General features: G+C 39.6%; 1 protein-coding gene across 2 annotated transcripts in view; it reads left to right on the top strand.

Moving 5' to 3' along the window:
• Window positions 1-22,878, top strand: part of nlgn4xa (neuroligin 4 X-linked a) — a 76,651-nt gene that overhangs the window by 14,548 nt on the left and 39,225 nt on the right. The window contains exons 3-4 of one of the 2 annotated variants that reach the window (XM_046382190.1): window positions 9,869-9,931; window positions 17,817-17,969. In XM_046382190.1, coding sequence (XP_046238146.1) covers window positions 9,869-9,931; window positions 17,817-17,969 — 216 coding nt within the window. The remainder of the gene's footprint in view (window positions 1-9,868; window positions 9,932-17,816; window positions 17,970-22,878) is intronic. The other variant, XM_046382189.1, reaches the window with a different exon arrangement.

Here is a 22,878-nt window from a genome sequence, read left to right as displayed (position 1 = left end):
GGCTGAGCTGTTTTAGGAAGCAGTGGGACAGTGTGGATGGCCTCTGGAAGGATAGCGAAGCACATTGTGTTTCTGCCTGAGATCCTTGACAGCTCTGTGCTAAATTTAGTCTGTGCTCTTGAGTACACGGCAGATTAAAAAGTGCAGGAGAGAGAGATAATCTCACAATCCTACATCAGTGCCGGGGCTTTGTTTGGGGGCTTTTCTCAAATAATTAAGTACCTCCCTAAAAAAAAAGTTATTGTACTCTAGTAGGGAGTGCAATAAATCAGTAGACAGCAGTCTGCTATGTATAATATAATTTGTCTTTGTGCCAGCTTGGTAGCAGAGCCAACCATGCACAACACGTGATGGTCTCTTGCCTGTCTTGCACAGATGTGTGACTTGTGACCTACCTCTGCTTCTAAACATCTGTCTGTGTTAAGCTCTCAGTAGCCTGCTGCGGCTTTTAATTGAATCTTTGGGTTTTAAAATTTACTTTCACGTTTGTGTCCCTGCAATGCTTTTATTGTAAAGAAAAGCCACAGGAAAAATCAATGTGTTTTACCAAGATAGTGAAGATTCATTCGAGATATTCTATACTATTTGGCCAGTGGATCTGTTTTCAATATTACAAGGAGAAATAGTACAAACAAAGATAGTCACAGTGAGCTGTTCAATATAATGCTGTAGGTGACAGCAGGCATAGTTGATACATATGTTAAATATATGAAATAGCCTGAAATTGTCCCTTGAGTTAAGGAGTCAGTCTCCACAGTCGTAGGTTTGATTTTACATTTAAATATGCTTTGTTGTCTTAAACCCTTTTTTTTGCATATTGGCATCATGTATTTTGCAATTATATAAAGCAACGGCGTGTGCAATTTGTCATTGTCATTTTTCATAGTATTTCAATTTAATTCAATTTGAATTTATTTATATAGCACCTTATACAATCAAAATTGTCTCTAGATACTTTACAGAGACCCAGAGCCTGAACCCCCGAGCAAGCAGATAGTGGCAAGGAAAAACTCCCTTTTAACAGGAAGAAACCTTGAGCAGGACCCAGCTCACAAGGGAGAACCATCCTGCTGATAGTCTGCTAATAGCACTACATAGAAGAATGACATGGGCAGATGTTGACAGCAGACTTTGGGTTTGTCAGCGGGCTGGATGCAGTTCAACATAGAGGTACCTGCAGAAAGATACAGAGAGAAAAAGAAAGGGAGGGAGAATTTAAGGGAGGGAGAGTAGAGTGCATCATAGATTCTCTTTAAGTGGCTTAGTTAAAGACAGAAGAACCAGGCCTTTATTAAAACAGTTATTTGAGGTTGGATTATATTTCTCGCAAACTCAACAGCATGTTTAGGTGTCAAACACCACAGTGTCAATACAGCAACAGAGTCAGGTTATACATACACAAAACAGAAACAAGGAAGTGTGAGAAAAATGTCAAAAAGAGGAAGAGTTCTCAGCGAATCAGGTCTTATTCCCAGGGCATCAGGTATGACCTTTTTGTCAGACACAGAAGGTAAATGCAAATATATCTCCGTCAGTATCGGACGATCGGAGCAACTGCACAAGGAAAAGTTTACAAAGCACATAAATCCCAAGATGGGTGGAGGTTGGGGTTTCATGACTTTCACCGAGGAGAATGGAGTTTGTATACCATACAAAAGAACCCTACCCTACCCTACCTTTACCCTACCTATTGCTCCTGGGACCTGAGTCCTAATTTCGTACCATAAGCATGTAAATGTGAGCTGGTACGACAATAAAAGTTCCTTGATCCTTGATCCTTTTCCGAAACCAAACCACGTAGCTTTTGTGCCTTAAACTTGCTGTGCTGAAAGTAACTGTTCAAAGTGGGAGCTAGCCCGAAAGTTAGCGGTGTTATTCTCAGTGAGGAGTGAATGTGAGGCAGTGTCATTAGAATATTCGGAATGTGTTTTTCATAGGTGAGGAGCTGGACCAGTAATAGGTGAAGAGGGCAAACAGGAAGTGTTTGCGGACACAACATAGTGGTGCTACTGTCTTGGTTAAATATCTGGTGGAAAGACACTGTATGGTCTATAGCTTCCCAGATAATTCTTCACACACTTCACTCTTTTCCCCTGCTGCCTTTTATAAACCACAACCTTCATTTGTTTGTTCTGGCTATTATTTGACTTTCTCTTTATTTCATATTTCACATATTGTACAATGCACAAATACGGCTCATCTTGTTGTACCATGCGATTCTGAGAACGGCAGAATTATGTGGCACAACTAGCTAACTCACCTATTCCTACTATATATTTATTATTATAATAGCTATTAGTTAAAAACATCCTTCTGTGAATGTGCGAAGCTGTTTGCGCATTGTCAAGCAATCAAGAGTCTATTATTCTCATTAAATGTTTATTCAAATTTCCATTTTTTTATTAACTAACCTTCTTAACATTAAGGTTAGGAATAATCAAGCGTTTGGTCTATCAAACCTTTTTTACAATTGCTTCCAAAATATACTGCTGTTCAGCACTCCTACTATGACTTTATCCATTTATCCAACAGGGTTTTAAAAGGTTTTCATCGGACCAGGCATTGTGAACATGATGCACTACATTAGTCTAAGCAGCACTATGTCTCTAAGCTATTTTTAATGGATTTTGAAAGCAGTGGGAGTCAGAGTACGCTTGGAGGTGAGGTGAACCTGTAGGAAATATAGTGGAGTTATGCAGTTTTCAACCAAACACAAAAGCAAATTAGAAGTTTGCTAAACATCCCTAGTTTTGGACAAATGCAAAATGATAAAAGATAATGTATTCAATTTTTAAGTCACATTATTTCCCATTTTGCGAATAGAGAAAGAAAAGGGTGAGGAACAAGTGAAAAAAAAGAATCACAAGGTGCCTCTACAGTATGAGCTCAGCAGGGAGTGACATGTCTATCCCAGTTAGAGCTCCACTCGCTGCCCATCATCTTTATATCCCCTGAGTTGGCCTTTTCAGAAATCCAGTGTAATGTCAAAATATCCTGCCAGCGGAGGATCAGCGAGGGATTTATAGTTTTACTGCACCTCAAGTGGGTTGACAGATTAAGCAATGCCTATTCTTTTGTCATCTGATTTGAAGTTGAAAGAGAAAATCCACTATGGCCTGCACTGAGCATGCTCAAGTGACTGTATTGCCAGAGAAAGCAATACAGTCACTCGCTCTTTTCATTTGTGTATATAAAGAGAGAAAGAGGATATGGATGATGTGTAGAAATGGAGGCTAGTTTGAGTGTTAAGGCAGTAAAGCAGGCTTTATCAGCATCTACAGTAAATGCAGAATGACTGGGGAGGGAGCATGCAGCTGTGAAGTGACTTAATCATAGTAAAGATGTGTCCTCAAGGGGGCTGTCTCCAGGAGGGGGGGGGGGGCAATACCACGACCGTCTCATCTCAACACTTAGCTCAAATGTAAAACCCAAAGCAGTGGTTAACAGCTGCCTTTTTCCTTTCATATGACCTTCCGCAAGCACAATGAGTGGCTTAATGTTTCAGCAGCAGCCATGATTTATTCCATTCCATTCCATTTTTTTTGGTGCAGGGATTGACCAAGCTGTTCCTTAAATTAAAATATTCTGCACTTTATTGGGTGGTAAACGGAGAGAGAGAAAATACCTCTAAGACTTGATTTTTTTCTGAGCTGCTGCAGTTCAGTTTTATTTACTTCCATCTTAATGCCAAGAACATCAAATGGTTATATAATTTTGTAGAAGGTAAATCAGCACTTCCGCTTTATTTGGTGCAGCCTTTAGCCCGAATCAAGCTAAATATTTTCTCGGCGCTGTTCTGTAAAGATGCTAATCAAGATTAGCATTATTGTACCTTTGCATAGGTTAAAAAAAGATTACATATACCTTAATTAATGACTGATGCACTAATACACCACCCAGTGTGCACACACCCACAATACTGCATGGCCATCGGGTCCATGCTGGATGTAGCTAAAGTGTTAAATGCTAACAAGCTCATGATCGATCCTCCAGAAGTGACTTCTACGTTTAGTGAGGAACTTCTTGTGTAGGTCTTTTTGCTGTTTTTGATAACCCTCAGCGTGACTGGAGAGTGCTCATTCAGCTCAAAACCACTTGAGTTGGAGGAGAACATACGGGCTTGTGAGAGCTTCCTAATTTGGAAAAGGTAAGAAGAATACTTAAGTAATGTGATTTGTGCTGATGGTCTGCAGAAAAAAAATATTTCCTAGTTTTCTGCTACAGATGCCAATTCTGGCTTATGCAGTACCCATAATAAATCACTACAGACAAACTGAAAACTCAGTTGACGTCCATTTCAACAGTTTCTCTACAGTATCTTCTCTATCCAACTGCTACAAGAGAAATTACTGTGTAAGTTGACAACACCTAAATGCATCCAGGTTGCCTGCAGTTATTAGTAGTTGCATAGAAAGTCTTTTGTTGGCTTTAATATATATATATATTACATTATGTGTTCATATCAGTTTTACATTAGGGCTTCTTTGCCCTGAGTTTTGCCTTTCAGAAGCATGGCTTGACAAAAAGATCTGTAATTATGATATTCTTCCCAAAAAACACTCAAATAGTGCTCTTTGGAGTAAAGATGCAAGTCCGACATTTTCTAAACATATCATGTCTCTATACAGAAAATAAATGAAATTTTAAGTCAAAGGGATTATATGCAGGAATTTCATTTAAAAGACTGTATTGCAATGTAACTAAAAATAATTCCCCTCAATCATCAATTATGACCCTCAAGAAGGCTGGGGTGGTGTCTGTATCAGCAGAGACTCTGCTCCCTGTCTATATTTTCTGATTTTCTTGTTGTTTATCTGTCTTTATCTCATCCCCATGAGGTCAAATACCAGCATTTTGGGTTGGTGGCAATTTGAGGACGTAGAAATGAGATACAACAGTCAGCTAATTCTGCATATTATGCATATTATATTACAGTTAGTGCATTAATAATACAGAAATTTCAACACATACCTAAATTATGAAACAGGTAATTTTCCACTGACTTCCAGAATAACTGTCAGCGACAGGTGTATTGTGATGTAAGTTAACATATACTATATTGCCAAAAGTATTCATTCACCCATCCAAATAATTGAATTCAGGTGTTCCAATTACTTCCATGGCCACAGGTGTATAAAATGAAGCACCTAGGCATGCAGACTGCTTCTACAAACATTTGTGAAAGAATGGGCCGCTCTCAGGAGCTCAGTGAATTCCTTCTTGGTACTGTGATAGGATGCCACGTGTGCAGCAAGACCAGTTGTGAAATTTCCTCGCTACTAAATATTCCACAGTCAACTTTTAGTGGTATTATAACAAAGTGGAAGCGATTGGGAACGACAGCAACTCAGCCACGAAGTAGTAGGCCACGTAAAATGACAGAGCTGGATCAGCGGATGCTGAGGCGCATAGTGCGCAGAGGTCGCCAACTTTCTGTCTATCGCTACAGACCTCCAAACTTCATGCGACCTTCAGATTAGCTCAAGAACAGTGCATAGAGAGCTTCATGGAATGGGTTACTATGACCGAGCAGCTGCATCCAAGCCATACATCACCAAGTGCAATGCAAAGCGTCAGATGCAGTGGCGTAAAACACACCACCACTGGACTCTAGAGTAGTGGAGATGCGTTCTCTGGAATGACGAATCAAGCTTCTCCATCTGGCAATCTGATTTTCCAAGGGATTGGTTGTTTATAATATTAAATTCTATAGATGTACATTTAGGCACAATAATCAACTGATTCATTAATCTTATGTGGATCAATTGCTGACTATTATATGCTGATCAGCTATAACATTATGAAGACCTGCCTAATATTGAGTAGGCTGAAACAACCCTTACCCATTGACCCTTACCTACAGTGACAGATCCCTTTCGTGCTGTAAATTGTGAGGTGGTGCCTCCATGGATTGGATTTGTTTTTCCAGCCATCCATCCCACAGATGCTCGATTGGATTGAGAGCTGGAGAATTAGGAGGCTAAGTCAACAACTCAAATTCATTGTTATGTTCTTCAAACTGTTCTTTATCCATTTTTGTTGTGTGGCAGGGTGCATCATCCTCCTGAAAGAGGCCACTGCCATTAGGGAATACCGTTTCCATGAAAGGGTGTACTTGCTCAGCAACAGTGTATTTGTTAAATTAACATCCATAGGAATGACAGGGCCCAAAGTTTCCCAGCAGAACATTGCCAAAAGCATCACGCCACCTCTGCCGGCTTGCCTGGTGCCAGGTCGTCCCCAGGTGAGCAAGGCACGTGCACCTGGCCATCCAGACGATGAAAAATAAAACATGATTCATCAGACCAGGCCACCTTCTTCCACTGCTCCGTGGTCTAGATCTGATGCTCGCGTGCCTATTGCAGGCATTTTTGGCATTGGACACAGGTCACCATGGGCACCCTGACCAGTCTGCGACTATGCAGCCCCATACACAAAGTATGTTCTATTAGATCTTGTATTAGATCAGACAACATTGGCCAGCCTTCACACCAAACATGCATCAGTGAGCCGTGGGCCCCAATGGTCCTGTAACCAGTTCACTGGTTTTCCTTCCTTGGACCACTTTTGATAGGTCCTGACCGCTGCAGACCTGGAACATCCCCCAAGAGTTGCAGTTTTGGAGATCCCCTGAACCAGTCCCCTGACCATAACAATTTGACCCATGTCAAATTGCCTAAAATCTTTATTAACATCAACTTAAAGGAGAAAATGTTCTCTTGCTGCCTAATGTATCCCACCCACTGCCAAGTGCAATTGTAAGGATATAACAAATGTTATTCACTTCACCTGTCAGTGGTAACAATGCTATGGCGGATCGGTGTATATGGTTGTTTAATTCACTTCTATTGCATCCAAAATACCAAAATAAGCGAATGATCATCATCATCATCAGAAATCAATCTCTATGCTTGTAACAATCACATGTATTTTAATTATTTGGTAGATAAAACAGCATGGTTTACATACTAAAATCACTGTGAAATATTTTCAGATTAATTTTTGTGTAAATTTTCTGATTTACTGAGGCTTGCATATATGCTGTGTGTATATCTGTGTGTGCAGAGCCTGAGCAGATGTGGATGTTCACGCTCGGCCGGGTAACACCAACATGGCACTGGTCTGTGTTTGTGCAGCTTGGTCTCTCAGTGAAGCAGCTATATTGTTCAAACACTCCACCATCCCAAGCTATGCAGCCACATTATGTGCCTGTTGAGACCTATTCGCCACCATTTGCTGATCAGTGAATGCTAAAGCACATATGTAGGTGGGAGCATAGTGAAAGGAGCAGATGATACATACTGAACAGTGTAAGAGCTTAAGGTCTGTTGGGCAGCATGGATAATAAGACTATTTTTTCCTGTCTTTAATATGTTGTTATCATGCCTAATTCATTTCATTGTAGCGAAACAACACTTGGAGCAATAAATACACATTCTATGATTATATATATATAAATATATATAGTTAGTAAGAGAGAGAGAGAGATAATCCAGAAATGTATTTGTACAAGCGCCATTTTATCCCCATTTGGATCTTTGCCAAATGTATACAGCCAATTTGTAACAGCAAATATGTTTACAAGGGAAATGTAATGCCGGTAAGTTACATTTTTGCTTAATATAAAGGGGAACTGTAATTAATTAACATTAAAATATAATAAATATATATAAAAAATATTCCATGACAAGGTATTTAATTTGTTTTCAGGAACATTTAACAGACAATTTTCAATAAAATGTTTCCCTAACCAAAGTGCTTTTGTTGCTTAAACCTAACCACAGACAGGAATCTGTACTAGAGTCATGGGTTTTGGTGTTGGTCACTAGTCTCTGAGACACATATGTGTTGTAAAATAGAACTACCTTTCAATAATCAATGCCCTTTCTACACTATCAACTGTTTTTCATAGGGCCCATATGTTAGGGTTGTAGGGCACGTTATTCACAGCTATTTGCACATTTTACAAATCATGCATATTATTATTATATTAGCTTATTTTATATCACAGCACTCCAAGCCACCAACAAAATTATATTATATTATATTATTATTATATTGTATGTATTATCAGTTAGGTCCACTCTCAGACACTCAAATTAATAACCAGCAGATGCTCTGCTGGTTACAGATGAATGTTGAATGAAATATAATGTAAAATAATGAATATCATTCAAGTGAGCCAATATGCTCAGTGTATACTTACATTTAAAACATAAAAAGATGGGGAGGGGAGGGCAGAGGGAGAGCACAATCCTCTGCTCTTGTTTTCACATATATCAGAGATGAGAAAGCCACAATGCACATACAATGTTGAAAACATGCAGTATCACATTTGGATGTGATACCAGATTTTTTTTTTATCAGCAGCCAAAATATGTCTATCAAGCTGTTATCCAAGTTGCGTTGATTTTAGTTTGGTTACTGGTCTCAGATACGGTCCTGTCAGACAGTACTGAGGGCTTAAATGTATCACCATTTCTATGTGCCCAGTTCAGTGCTCCGTGTCAAATCTTTCCACCGTTTCTCTGATGGTGACTCTTTTTCTGACTGCTTATTGTGTTGCTATGACAACTGGGAAACATGAGTCATTTTTCAGATTATGAAACACAAAAATGTACAATTCATATACAATAATAATAATAAAAACAAATCTGATGTTTTCCTGTTCTTAAGGACTGTAGTGCAAAGAACGCATAGTACTTTTCAGAAAGCTTTATGTATTTATAACCATACATTGTTTCTAACCTCTCTGGACTGTTTCTAAACTACAACTTATTATTTTTACATTACAGTGTTGTACACATTAAACAAACCAAATATTCAATTCAATTCAGTTTATTTATATAGCGCCAATTCACAACAAAAGTTATCTCATGACACTTTCCAATTTGAGCAGGTCTAGACCAAACTCTTTAATTAAACTGTAATACAGAGAGTCCAACATTCCCCCTTGAGCAAACACTGGAGAGGAAAAACTGCCTTTTAGAAGGCAGAAACCTCGGAGCAGACCCCGGCTCAAGATGGGCGGCCATCTGCCTTGACCGGTTGGGTTGAGAAAGAGAGAGAGAGAGAGCAGGAGTATGGTATTGGTATTTGAATACAAACAAAAGATATACTAATTCTAATTCAATCCGTGATATCTGCAGCCTAAAATGTCGAGGTGTCCTTGTGCAAGATACTGAACCCTAAATTGCTCCTGATGGCTGTTCCATCAACGTATGAGTGTTCTTCTGGTTATCAATCCTGAAGAAAAAGTAGCACCTTACACGGTACCCTCTGCCACATTTACGTGAATGGTTGAATGCTTGTAAAGTGCCTTTGAATTGTCGTTCACCATTTCCAAGAGCAAGATGAAAAGATTGATTGATATCAGAATCACACTTCTGTGTTAAATAGAACCGTGACTGTCAGATAGGACTGACTTTCACCTCAGAAGATTCAATTATTATCACTTTGTCTTCCGTATTTTGCCGTGTTTAAATGATCGCCTCGTCTTTTCCCGAGACGGAAAATCTCTTCGCGTCTCCGCTGATGCGCCTGTTTTGCTGCACATTGACTGTACGGGTAATGAGAGTGTATCACACCAGCGTGGCAGATTTGTTTCAGCTGATGGAACTGTTTGGTCACAAATTGCTGTTGGGCTCTGCATTGGCTGCTGTTGTGCTCCTTGTTAGTCAAAGTCTCTTCATCACCCCACAGCCTGTTCAGCTCACAAGAAATCTGTTCCCATCTTGTTTTTTTCTTACACAGTACCCCCACCTCCATTACCTCTATTTTTTAGTCAGATTTTCTTTTTTCCTGAAAAATATTTTTTCTTTTTAAATGTCTCCCCCCCCCCTTATTCTACTTTTCTCCTCAACACTAGGGGCCTACTCAAACAGGGCGCAAGGTGCAGATTTCTACAGTAATGATGGTGGCAGTGATGAAGGTATTTTTCTATCTTTTCCCCCTATTTTTGACCGCCAAAATAAAAGCCTGACACTTGTGCATGACAGCAAACCTACAAACTTCTTTTTAAATCAATTTCTTTTGACCCCCCCCACACCCCCCCTTTTCTCCTGCTCTATTTTCTACGCCCCTTGAAGTGCATCTGAGTGCACTCCTCAGCTCTTCATTTTTGTAACAACCTCTTTCCTCTTTGGAGTCATGTAAATCAGGAGGATCTTGTATGACGTGAGAGGGCGCCTCTAAACAGGAAGGAGGTCCCAGTAATCCTTTTTTTCTCACCTGTTGTCGCCAACTTAGATGTAATTTGATTTTAAGCTCTGCATGTTATTTTGTCTCCACTGATGAAGTAAATTTTTAAAACGATCATGTCCTTCCTTTCTACATTTGCTTTTCTTTTCCTTCTCCCAATGCTCGGTGAAGCATGAGCACTAACCCATGTTGTTTTGACAGTGGAAATTTGTTCATCAGTGGCTTGGAGAGAATCTCTGCCACATATATTTTTTCTTCTTTTTTCCCCCCCTTTCTTCTATTAACACCTCGTTTCGCTGCATGACGATAACTAAATGGCGCCTTTTTTTTTTTCTTCACTGTGTTGGGTATTCTGTGGGGACTGGCAGATGACTGGAGGTGAGAAAGCCATAGGAGACGTTTCAGTTAAAGGGCACCATTTGTCCTCTTGGGAAAAGACATGCAAGTGCCAGAAAAAGCAGTGACATTTCTGAATCACGTTATTATGGGCAGTTGTTCAGTTTTTATGGATGTTGCTCTAGAGAGTGATATTTGACATAATCCTCACTATCTATTCTTTTACATGACTAAGCATTAGCCAGGCAGCTCTGTATGCTGTGTGTAGACCAGAATCCAGTTTCTAAAATTGATTTATTTTAATGTCTGGCTCGCAAAAGACAGATAGCATCATCTTCAATTACCTGATTGAGCTGATTTGACTTCTTCACAATATATTATCATACAAAAGCAGCTGCTGTGGATAAGTCAAACCTCATTATATTCATTTATTGGGTCTGTAAACAAAGTTTTCCCTCCCTTCCCACATATTTTCTATGTGAGCCCTGCCGCAATTAATGCTCTAAATGTACATACCTTGTTGACAGCATCTGCAAAAACCAAGATGTCTGCTTATTGCATACGTTCATCGTAGATGTGGAGATTTATAGAGATCCAAAGTGGACAAAATAAATTAAACAACACAGGCAGTCTGCAAAATTGGCAGTTTTAAGGCAAAAGACTAGACTTAAAATTAAAATGATGGAATAATTTTAAGTCTAGACCAAGCCGTTTGAAATAATTGTGAGAAATTGCGAAAATGGCACAAAGGCATTATGTTTATTGTATAACCTCATTAACTTAATTGATTTTTGTAAATATACAACTATTTTGAATTTTACACCAGCAGCTCAATTCAAACAAGTTGGGATAGGGGTAACAAAAGACTGAGAAAGCTCTGGGATACTCTGAAACCACCGATTTTGAACATTCCACTGGTAAACAGGTCCATTTGTAAGAAGCAATAGTATCATGATTGGTAAAAAAAAAAAAGGGGCATTCATTCAAAGAGAGAACAAGGAGGTATTGTCTTGTGTACATTAAACTTGAATATAACTCAACTCAATACTCTGCTGAGCTCTATCAGTTGTACTCAGCATGGCATAAACATATACAAATTTGGCTGTGTTATAATCTACTGAACTGCTCCTGCAATGAGCTGCTGCAGTGGTACATCAGGATAATAAAATAACATCATCAGTCACCCAATACATAAGTCGAGGACGCTGACCTTTTAATAATAGTTTTTGAACAACAATAGAGCTCTATGGTAAGTCTATACAGACCTGTGTAATGAATAGGTTTGGACGCAAAGGCCCAATTAAGAGATGAGGCAGGCAAATTTAAAGAGATCAGCTTTATTTTTCATCCGAAACAGGCAAAGATCAATACCAGGCAGACTCTGAAGAAAGGGAAAAAAAAATGTGTCCAGTTACGGATGAGGCAAAAGGCAGGTAGGGGTCAAAGCAGCCAGGGATCAGGCAGGTAGAGATAAGCCGGAATGCTAAATGGCAGGCACATTAGACAATCTGACGGAGAATGAATAACAATGGGATGGGATATATACTGCAAGACTAATGTGGAAGTGGGTATAGGTGTGCAGATGGACAGGAAAGGTCAGGTGATGGGAAATGACTAGAGTAAAGGGCTTTACTGTAGAACAGGGAGCAGCAGTGCATGCTGGGAAGTCTGCTGATTATGTCTATTTAGAAACTAATGAGTTGATTGAACACTGTATAGCACATTTCAATGAAATGGTCTGAAAATAAAGAATAAAGATGTTAATAAAAAATAAAGTTTTGTTAACATTTTATTTATGATTAATATTTAACTGCAGTAACTGGTGCTTTTAGCCACTTGAGGCAGGAAAACAAGCTGTAAAAACAATATCACCTTTAAAGTCATTATGTCATTATGAGGAATTACGCAGTTATGCAAAAACTGAATTAATTTGTGAGACATAGTAGCAAGAGGTTACAGTTTTGACTGATAGAACAAAGGTAAGATGGGGTGAAAAAGCTGATAAAAGTGTTGCCTTTTTATCCATGTAGGGTTGAGTAAAGGCAGCTGGACTTTACTGGATAACCAGCTCTACCAGCAGGACACGGCACCCCAAAATTCTGTAGGTGCATGGGATAAACATGGTTTGTAGGCGTATGGGTTAAATTGTCCGCCAAATAAACACAAGGATTCGATACGCTAATGTTTCAAAAACTGCATAAGAGCAAATGCAATTTCTTTAGTGTTGCTTTGGCTGGATCCTCTAAAAGCTTGAAGTTACCTCCAGGGTTTTCATCACGCCGGTGGAGAAATACCATCATTGGATTTGCATCTAATAGCTATAGCACAGTTATTACAAGGGCCAGATCTGCTGGAGTTCAGACAGATTAAAAAAACACCGTCTTCCCACAGCTGATGTGGATAAAAGACAATATCCACCTCAGAATTTAAAAAGAAATCAGAATGCCTTTGATTATGTAGGTAGAAGTATCCCCATACAGATATTAGTATATCAGAGATAAAATAGAAGCAAAAGAACGTTAAAAGGGTCAGCTTTTGATGATCTTCGTTTAAACAAATACCCGGATAAAGAAATTTTATAAGGTGAAAGATGTGGAAAAAGAGCGTGTTCAGGAATTACCTTGGCTTGCTTGTGTTTTCAGTAGAGCACACAGGATGGATGTACTCTGAATGTTTGAACATCTGCAGTGGCGATGAATTACTCCCGTGGATCCCCCGTGGTTCTACCTATACCTAACTGGCTGCTGCGGAGAAACCTCACAGCACTGCAGACAGCCTCTGTCAGACCTTATGTTCTATACCCTCCCACATTCCTTCTTTAAAGTTTGCTCTTTACTGTTAAATGACTTTTTCTTTTTGAATCAAATGTACCCTCTAATTCTAATTATTCACTTATGTCCCCAGAACAAGAAGTGTTAAGGGCATTACTAGAATTGCTTCTTTGAGATTTTATACTGTAATTACTTTCTTCCTCTGAAAAAAAAAGACAATGTGGAAAGAACATAATGGTGAGTTCAAAGTACATTCACTATAATTCAATCCATAAAGAACACATTGCATAAGTATTTACAAGGGCTGGGCAAGCTAACGCGCCAACTTATTAGGGCATTAACGCATCGTTCAATCAACACCGACAATCACTCTATTGCGCATCAACGCAGTTTATTTAGAGAGCAAGTGAGCAACGGTTTGTTAGCTAGTGAGCGACGGACTTTAAAAATAATTAGTATAATAAAAAAATGTTTTGTCGGCAGTTTGCATGTTCTCCCTGTGCCTGCGTGGGTTTTCTCCGGGTACTCCGGCTTCCTCCCACAATACCAAAAACATGCACATTAGGTTAATTGGCTACTCTACATTGCCCCCTAGGTGTGAGTGTGAGAGTGTGTGGTTGTTTGTCTTTGTGTGTTGGCCCTGCGATTGACTGGCGACCAGTCCAGGGTGAACCCCGCCTCTCGCCCGTAGTCAGCTGGGATAGGCTCCAGCTCCCCGGCGACCCTGACGGATAAGCGGTATAGAAAATGGATGGATGGATGGATGTTTTGTCGGGCACCATAATAATGCCCAGCCCTGTTATTTACAGATTCCATACACTTTCTGTAATAAAACATTTACAAGAAAAAAATTCTTATCAGATAGTAAACCGTGGAACAAAATCTTGTCAACAAAATCTTATCAAATGTGAGTCTAATTTCTATCAGTTTCATGATTCTTGGCGATGATGCACAACTATGGCCATTGAATTCAAAATTTTTGAACTTTTATGCATATAACCTAGCTAACAAAAATTTGCCAGGATTAAAAATGGAATTCAGGTATGCCTACATGTCCAAAAAAATATTTCTGCTACCTTTTAATCTCATTGTACATGTGTATATATGTCTATTCTATCTATTAGCACATACAGTTTTCAATATACAACAAGGCTGAAATTTGCTCGAAATATATCTTCATTTATTATACAGTCCATATCTAAGTTCTATAGTCATGGCCACATTTTAGATTTTGATATGTACATTCTAGGTTTTATTTTCTTACTGACAATATGCTCACTATAGAGTTTTTAGTAGCTGGTTAGCCATTCCTGACAGGTTTAGACCAAATAATGACTTACATACATGCTGCCCTGGAGGGCGGAGGCGAGCATCTTAGTGTAACTACTGGAACAGGAAGTGAGTTGCTGTCTGTAGAGAGCGTGCTGGGACAGACAGCGTTGATGGCAGTGAGAGTGGTGGAAGCAGAGGCAGCAACACACTTCACATCACCTCCGCTAACTTCCATTTGCATTCAACAGAAAACGCTGAAAGCAATGGAAAATTCAGATAGACCCCCCTGGAACAACCTCCCTTAAACACCACCCCTTGCCTCCCCCTCACCCCCCCCCCCCCCCCCCCTCACCCATATAAAGATGAGTAATGTGTGCAACAACGCATAGCCAGCGGAGGAATATATTATCCCCCCCCCCCGATCTGGGTGGCAGTGATGAATGTCTGGGACAAACACACTGCACAGTCACCCAGGAAGCTCCACAGGCCAGAGAGAAAGTGCAGAGAGTGAGACACACACAGACAGTAAGACAGAGAGAGAAAGAAGAGCACTTGAAGCAGTTTGATTTCTTTAGTTTTAAGTGCACTCCATGCTGACAGGATTGGGACACAATGCCCTGAGACCACCCTCTTCTTCCCTAGCCATAAAACATGGCTCTAAATCTGCAGGGCATCTCTCTGTTGGATCAAAGCGCCCTGAGTGGACGCCACCTCCTTCCCTTCTGACTTCTGACTCCGCAACTGCACTACGCCGAAAGAGACGGAGCAGTAACAGTCAATTTGCCTGTTTGTTTGATGGAGAGCCGGCTGAATAGTTTTGTTCGAGCCCACTGAGGCCTGCAGCAACCATCAGATGCGTATCATTTAGGGACTATGACAACTTAATGGCTGCGCTCTTGTTTTATGTACATCTGTCTCTTCAAGGTTGTTTCCACCACCCACGCCGTTCCACCAGGCCCCTTGTAATGTGGTGCTGAATGACAAACAGGAACTTATTGACACCGTCCTACCTCTGTAATTAGCAGGGCTGTATTTAACTGGAGTGAATCTGTCCGGGTCAGTCTGGGACGTCGACCCCATCTCCTCTTGAGGCTTGCTGTTTAGAACCCACGCTACCCCCGCTTGGTTGCAGGTGAAAGAGATGCAGGCCCATTAGCAAAGCTGAGGCACCCACTCAGAGCACAGCGGAGATTAATAACCTGTCACTGTGGGTTGCTTTCGACTCCTTTGCCTCTCTGTTTTCTTTTGCGGAGGAGGAGGAGGAGGAGAATGATACACTCCTTCTGCTCTGCCTGCCTTGCTCTGTTACTTTCTACTAAGCCTACTGAGGTGCAACATATACAATACAGCCAGCGTTCCAGTTGCATAGCTTTGTATCTTGCAACAGCCTTTAGCAACTGGAAGAGATGGCAATAATTGGTGTGGCAGCAGGAAACCTCTTTTAACAAAATATGCAACATGGACTGAAGGTCTTTAGAATTAGTGGCAGGTTCTGTTTAAAATTGCAGAGGTAATTTCAAATATAGTATAGACTAAATGGGAAGTGCTGAGTTTCAGTAAGGTATGTTAACAGTATCAAAGTTAGAAGTATCAAAGCAGTGCAATTATATTTTAATTATTTTTACGACTTTTTTTCCTTGGACTTTTTATTTCCAGCATTTTTTCCCTTTTAGGCATTTTAAAAAAAAAAACACTTTCATATGTTCATACATTTGTGGCAAGGATATACAGCTGTTCTCAATTTCAATTTATTTTATTTCAATTTCAATTTATTTATATAGGACCTTATGCAATCAAAATTGTCTCTAGATGCTTTACAGAGACCCAGAGCCTGAACCCCCGAGCAAGCAGACAGTGGCAAGGAAAAACTCCCTTTTAACAGGAAGAAACCTTGAGCAGGACCCGGCTCACAAGGGAGAACTATCCTGCTGATAGTCAGCCGAGTGAAGGGGGGGAGGAAGAGGTAGACAGGACAGAGAGGATGAAAGAGAGAGAGAAACATACATGTAATAAACATCATAAATTACAAAGGACAAACATGACAGGTTGTTATAATTGGAATTCTGAAGATTATATATTGTATGTATTTGTTTTTTATTTGAGTGTTGGGTGGGTTCTTTTTACAAGCTCCCAGTGGTGTGTTTCATCCCACCTGTGTACTTTTTTTTATGTAATTGCATATTCTTTTTGTTTTATTTGATTCTATGCACAAATACAGAACTAAAAGAATTATATTGACGAGAGCACTGATAAAATGGAATGAATGAAAGCAATAATTATGTCAGAGTGTGATATGATGATGAAATTTGTGTTTGCATTAACAGCAAATTAAAAGAGGTTCAGGAAAGATGTTTTTTGCTAAATTATTATGAAACAGGAAATTAGCTAGAATTAGCTGTCGAGGTCAAGGTGTTGCTGTTGTAAAATTTACAATAAAGACAACACCATGGCTTTAAACTTCTCACACTATGAGCACACAATCTGGCCTCTCACTTTATTATTTTCCTCACTGCTCTAATCCTGGATGACATTTGAGGGTTAGGGTTAGGGTTAGCCCGGATGCCAGGGTTAGCCTGGATGCCAGGGCCAGGTATAATGGTTTCATTCATTTGTTGGATCCAGTCAATTGTGAGGACATTGATGATACTATCTTTTTTTTTTTTTCTTGGTTAAAAGGAATTAAGCAAAAACATGTGTCCACAAACACCATTTCAGCGACAGGCTGCCAACAGTGTACATAAATCAGCTGGGGGCTGCTGGTTGATTTATTGTGAACCCTACTTGTTGGGAGGACTTAAATCTTCTCCTTATATCTTCTTTTATTTACCAACGTGTGGTTTGGAGGCTCTCTGCATTTATTAAACAGGACTCACTCAACAACATAGGGAACACTCACAGAAAATTAATTAAACATAATCAATAATGATTGATTATTAGATTTTTAATATTATAAAATTTGGATCTGCTGATATTTCATTGTTATATCTTTCCTTAGATTTTATGTGTATAGTCTATACACATATATGTACACATATTGTACTGTGCTAAAGTGCTTCCATGCAGCTGTTTGAGTAAACATAACATAAACAAATTTCTTCATGTTTTCTGTCATATTTTTTTTATATGTTCTTGAGATGAGATTCAGCCATAAGCATTTGGACTGCCATAAAATGCTTGCAAGATGTTTTTGAAGTAATTTTTACATGATTTTTAATATATTTTTTATCTTCTTTGCAGATATCCACGATGAAAATGGGTTAAAGCCAGTCATGGTTTACATCCACGGTGGCTCCTACATGGAGGGAACTGGTAACATGATTGACGGCAGCATCCTCGCCAGCTATGGGAACGTCATCGTCATCACAATCAACTACCGGCTTGGAGTTCTGGGTGAGTCTACCAATGGGAGCTTAAATTGATCTGGAATTCATCTGGAATCTAAAAGTGAATTCTGGGTTCAATGATTGATTTAATTACTCATTTGGTCCCATTGTTTCACAAAGTGGCTGGTCTTTGTGTGAGGGACGGCTATGTTGAACAACAAGTCTGTTGCTGTCTGGGTATACACGTGTGGAAATCTTCTTAATCTCTTCTGGATAAGATTATTACATCTTTGATGCCTTTAATTAAACTTGAATCACTTGTGGTACTGATGTCACTCCTGTAGAGCAAATGTATACCAAAGCAAATCAAGCAGGTTAATCCAGTCTTGCTTGTACCGCTGAAATGTTTGATACCTTTCTGGCACTTGATTGCTTGCATGGTTTGTGGGGTTTTCCACCTCCAGCTAGCTTAATTTTTCTCTTCCCAGTACCATTCAGCTGCTAATGGCCATGCAAGTGGAAATGTGCCTTTTCTCCATTTTTTCCTCTTTATTTTCAGTGGTTGGATTCAAATGCGGCCTTGAATGACCCCAGCGGGACAAGATAAGCACATGCAAATTAAACGAAGATTCTTACATTTTTAGACTTTTCAATTACTTTAATCATTCTGCAGCATCAAACGTCTGTCAGCTTCTAAAAAGTCCCATGCTGTGAAAATTGATCCATTGCGATCTGAGCTCGTATCTAGTCCACAGCGCCGTACATCTGATTTTGTTGTTGTTTATGAGATGAAAGTGGTTTCTGGTTCACACAGGGATTCTTTATCTTACGTTTTACATAAAGGTTTGGGTTTTGAATGTCTGTTGCCCAAGAAAATGCTTCAGTACGAGAGCGGGCTGATAATTTCACACATTTTGAGGGAAAGAGTTTTTAGCCAATTTATACTGAAAGCCTTCAGGAGGAAGCAAAGCTGGGGCCATTTTCTCAAGAACATTGCCCTTCTTTTGTCGAGCTGAAGTGCTTGCCGTGGAAATGTTGACTGAAAAACAGACTGAAACCTTTAAATTGGTCAGAAAACAAACTTATGAACCCGTCTTTCTCCCCTTTGTAACAGCTTGTAATGCCTAATTGGTAACTGCAAGCGAAGTTCATCCCTCAGGGACAAATTTACCAAGCCTGAGTCAGAGCTAAATTTTACATGACTACAGTGGGTTATTTATGAACACGTGACGTAAATGGCGCAATGACGCTGTACTGAAATTTGATGCTGTGTTGTTAAAGAAACATCTTATCTGAACAGCAAAGAAAGTGAAAGTCCTCAGGCACCAAGCTTGAAATCTTGTTGGAAAAACATCAAATATGCTTCAGAACTCCATGCACTCCTCCTGCAGATGGAGGGCTGTAGGGGAGGAAATAACAGATTGATTAAGGCTGTCAACTCAACAAAAAGCTCAGTGGCTGAATGTAAAAAATTCTAATCACTGGAGTTCGGCATGAGCTTGAATCTTGCAGAAAGTTATCGCATTTTTCCCCTGGTAAAACTTTTACATGAACAAGAACGTATCATTTAGAAACAGGCAGGCTTATTTTGTCGTAAATAGCCTTTACCAGGCCCTCAGACTTTCTAGTCACGCTAGTATAGGTTTTATACCAGTTATTCCAGACCTTCATTTGTAGTTTGTTGTACCAACATCCTAAAAATGTCTGTTGTTAAAGGTCAAACATGAAACGTTTGCTACAAGTCAACACATTAAATGACAAGCATTTGTCCATGTCCTCTAGAATTATATAAACAAGTGATCTCAAATCCGATGCCACTCTGGACAGGGCATCATTTGTATTTATCTTTCAAAAACATTCAGCAAAACTCCAGAATAATCTGTCTAATGTTATTTCATTGGGAACAAAAATTACTTGGTTAAACTGGAGAATTATTACGTAGGAATCTATGAAACACTGTAATAGTGTGAAAAAGAAATGTTATTCCTTGTGCCATCCCCGTAAAAGTCAGTGCCCCACATGGGCCACCCGAGTCAAACAGGTCTGGATGTGCCCCTGGCCATGGCTAAAAACCATTGTTGATTGCCAGTAGAAGTTTTAAAATGAACAGTGTTGACACATGCATCCAGTCCCCTACCTTTGAGCTTTGTGCTTCCATAACTATGCCTGTAGCCTTTTAATTTGTTCAGCTTTGTCACATATAAAATAATAGATCACCTGCCCCTGGTGCTGATGATGATTGCCACTGATTGTAGCTTTGAAAGTGATATATCTGCCATGTAGTTTCTATGCTGTTGGCATGGGGTTCATTGTCCGTGAAGACAGGGTAAACCTTAATGCTCGTGCTACTACCAGTGCTGCTCTGCTTGGCTCTGCTTACCATTTGTTATAAGGCCGATATGTCTGCACCAGTCACTATATTTAGTTGCCTCAGAGCCGGGGGGAAAAGGTGTTCTGGAAAAGTGTGCACTGCAGAGAGGGGGAAAAAAAGGGATGAAGAGAGTGACAGGAAGAGAGAGAGAGAGAGAGAGAATGCAGATGAGGATACAGATAAAGGTAAGAAGAACAATGAGAGAGAAATACAAAGAAAACCAGAGTGATTTTAATGTGAAAACACAAAGCCCAAACAACAAAATGATACAAGAGAATGTTCCATCTCGCTAAATGACAAACAGTAGCTCATATTTAATTCTCCTGTCGTTTAAAATGCAGTTACTGGAGGGAAGTCATCTGTGCACCCCCAAAAAAAGCGACAAAGATAAGATTGAAAGCAAATACAACATTGAGCACTCATGGTGTTTGGTGTCTTTTTGTTTCCTTTGGTGTCATTAGACCTAACAGACCAATGCAAGTGTCCTTGATAGTGTTTGATAATTTGTTGGATAAAATAATTCAAGTTTATTGGGTCCTTTATGACCAAATAGAGTTGTTTATGTCCATGTTCCCAAATATCTATTAAATAATTGCTACTTAAGTGCTGTGCGCACTCACACTCACGCTGCTTCTGCTGATTTTGCGATGAATAAACCTTTTAATCGTTCTGCAGGACAGTTAGCATTAGCATTGGCAGTAACTTAATACATCTCTGCACAGAAAAAGTGTGTGTGTGTAGGCCATTATGGCGCATATGACAGGTCAAAGTTGAAGTAGCAAGTGGGTCTGGATAGCGTGATGGATCCTCACAATGGACAGTTTGGTTTGGTTCAAATTATTCAAACTGATACCTGCAGATGCTGTGGCGAAGGTGCTAACGTGCCCGATGCAGTAAGGCTTTGCGGAAACAGACACCTTGTATGAAGGGACGACGAGCTCTGCAGGCCGAGTAGCTTTCGGTAACGCCTGTGCCCTGCAGGCTGATAGTAGAGGTGTGTGTGTGTGTGAGAAGAATCATCACACACTCACCACCCTTCACCACTTGAGCAGTTAGTGGCTGTATTGCTTGCACAGTTTACCTCAGTTCACTTCATGGGTTGATTCAAAGGTACAACTATTATAGTGTATCCAATACATAAATAGAGGAGTCACTGAGGTAAAAGCCTGTTATAGTTAGTAACTTTATCTTTATTTGCAGAAAAGTGTGTTCCATCACTCTGGAATGTACACAAACATGTAACAATGTAGAATATTAAGAAATAAATACAATCGCAGAGCCTTTAAATAGACAACAGCCAAACATGAATCCGGTCAAGGCAGATGGCCGCCCATCTTGAGCCGGGGTCTGCTCCGAGGTTTCTGCCTTTTAAAAGGCAGTTTTTCCTCATTAAATATATTCAACACTGGTTGCCTTATGATGGATTTCGTCCTTGTTATCTATCATGACATCACAACAATGACGGCTAGTGAAAAATGACGGTTTGAAACATTGAGGCAGAGGTTATATTTGAATGGACCATTTGAGAGATTGTTCTTTCAAAGCAGAAACTCCAGTAAAACAAGACAACAAAATGAACAGTTCGTACTTACAAAAAGAAGATTTCCTTGTCCTGTTCAAACTGATGCATGATTCAGCAGACTGTGAGGAATTGGTTTTGGCACCAGATATGGTTGTTATTTATTCCACCAAGACTGCAGTTATTGGCATTACATTAACAACAATAAATTATGTACTGTGCTTATAAAAGGTATTTACCCCATGGGAGCTTTTCCTCTTTTATTGGTTTTATAAATGGAATCATGGTTAATATAATTTGGCTTTTTTTTTTTGCAATAAAAATAATGTAAAATAAGTGATTACATAAATATTCACCCCTTTCAAGTCAGTATTTAGTAGGCAACTTGACCTTCCAGACACGGGTGCCTTCATATTATAATTTGAGACTCATTCACTGCAGTCAGGTGATCTCCATTTCATTAACTGTTATACTACCACAATCCCCAAAAAACATTGCACATTAGGTTAATTGGCTACTCTGCACTACCCCTAGGCGCGAGTGTGTGGTTTGTCTGTCTTTGTGTGTCAGCCCTGTGATTGAGTGCCAATCATTCCAGGGTGTACCCCACCTCTTGTCTGTTGTTAACCCAACCCCACCCACCCAACCACCTAATGACCCTGCATGGATAAGTGGTATACAAGATGGATTTATGGATGCAAGAGGTAGGGTTGATAGTGCTGACATCACCATCAGTGATCCAGATATAGTCCAGTAGCATGCACCGGCATGAACATTCCAAATTGTTCATGTTCAGCTTACATCCGCTGATTTTCTGGGTTATGCTTGTAATTATTGGGATCAATCAACTGAACCAAATGATTCTCTATAATTAGTACCAAATGAGACATTTTCATGAAACATTTTTTTTTTTCGAAATTATTAAAGTGAAGTTGAAGAAAAAATGGATACATTATGCAAATGATGATTTTTGTTCAGTCAAGTTTCAACTTGATATGCACAGTGTGTGAGGCCTCTATGTCAGCATGTCATAGTCATGAGTGTTTTTTATCGTTTATGTCACCAGACTCAGACCAGAAATACCAT

Source organism: Scatophagus argus, chromosome 24 (genome assembly GCF_020382885.2).
Source record: "Scatophagus argus isolate fScaArg1 chromosome 24, fScaArg1.pri, whole genome shotgun sequence".
Classification (NCBI taxonomy): domain Eukaryota; kingdom Metazoa; phylum Chordata; class Actinopteri; family Scatophagidae; genus Scatophagus; species Scatophagus argus.
Note: the sequence above shows the minus strand (reverse complement) of the source record. Positions and strands in the feature narration are given on the sequence as shown.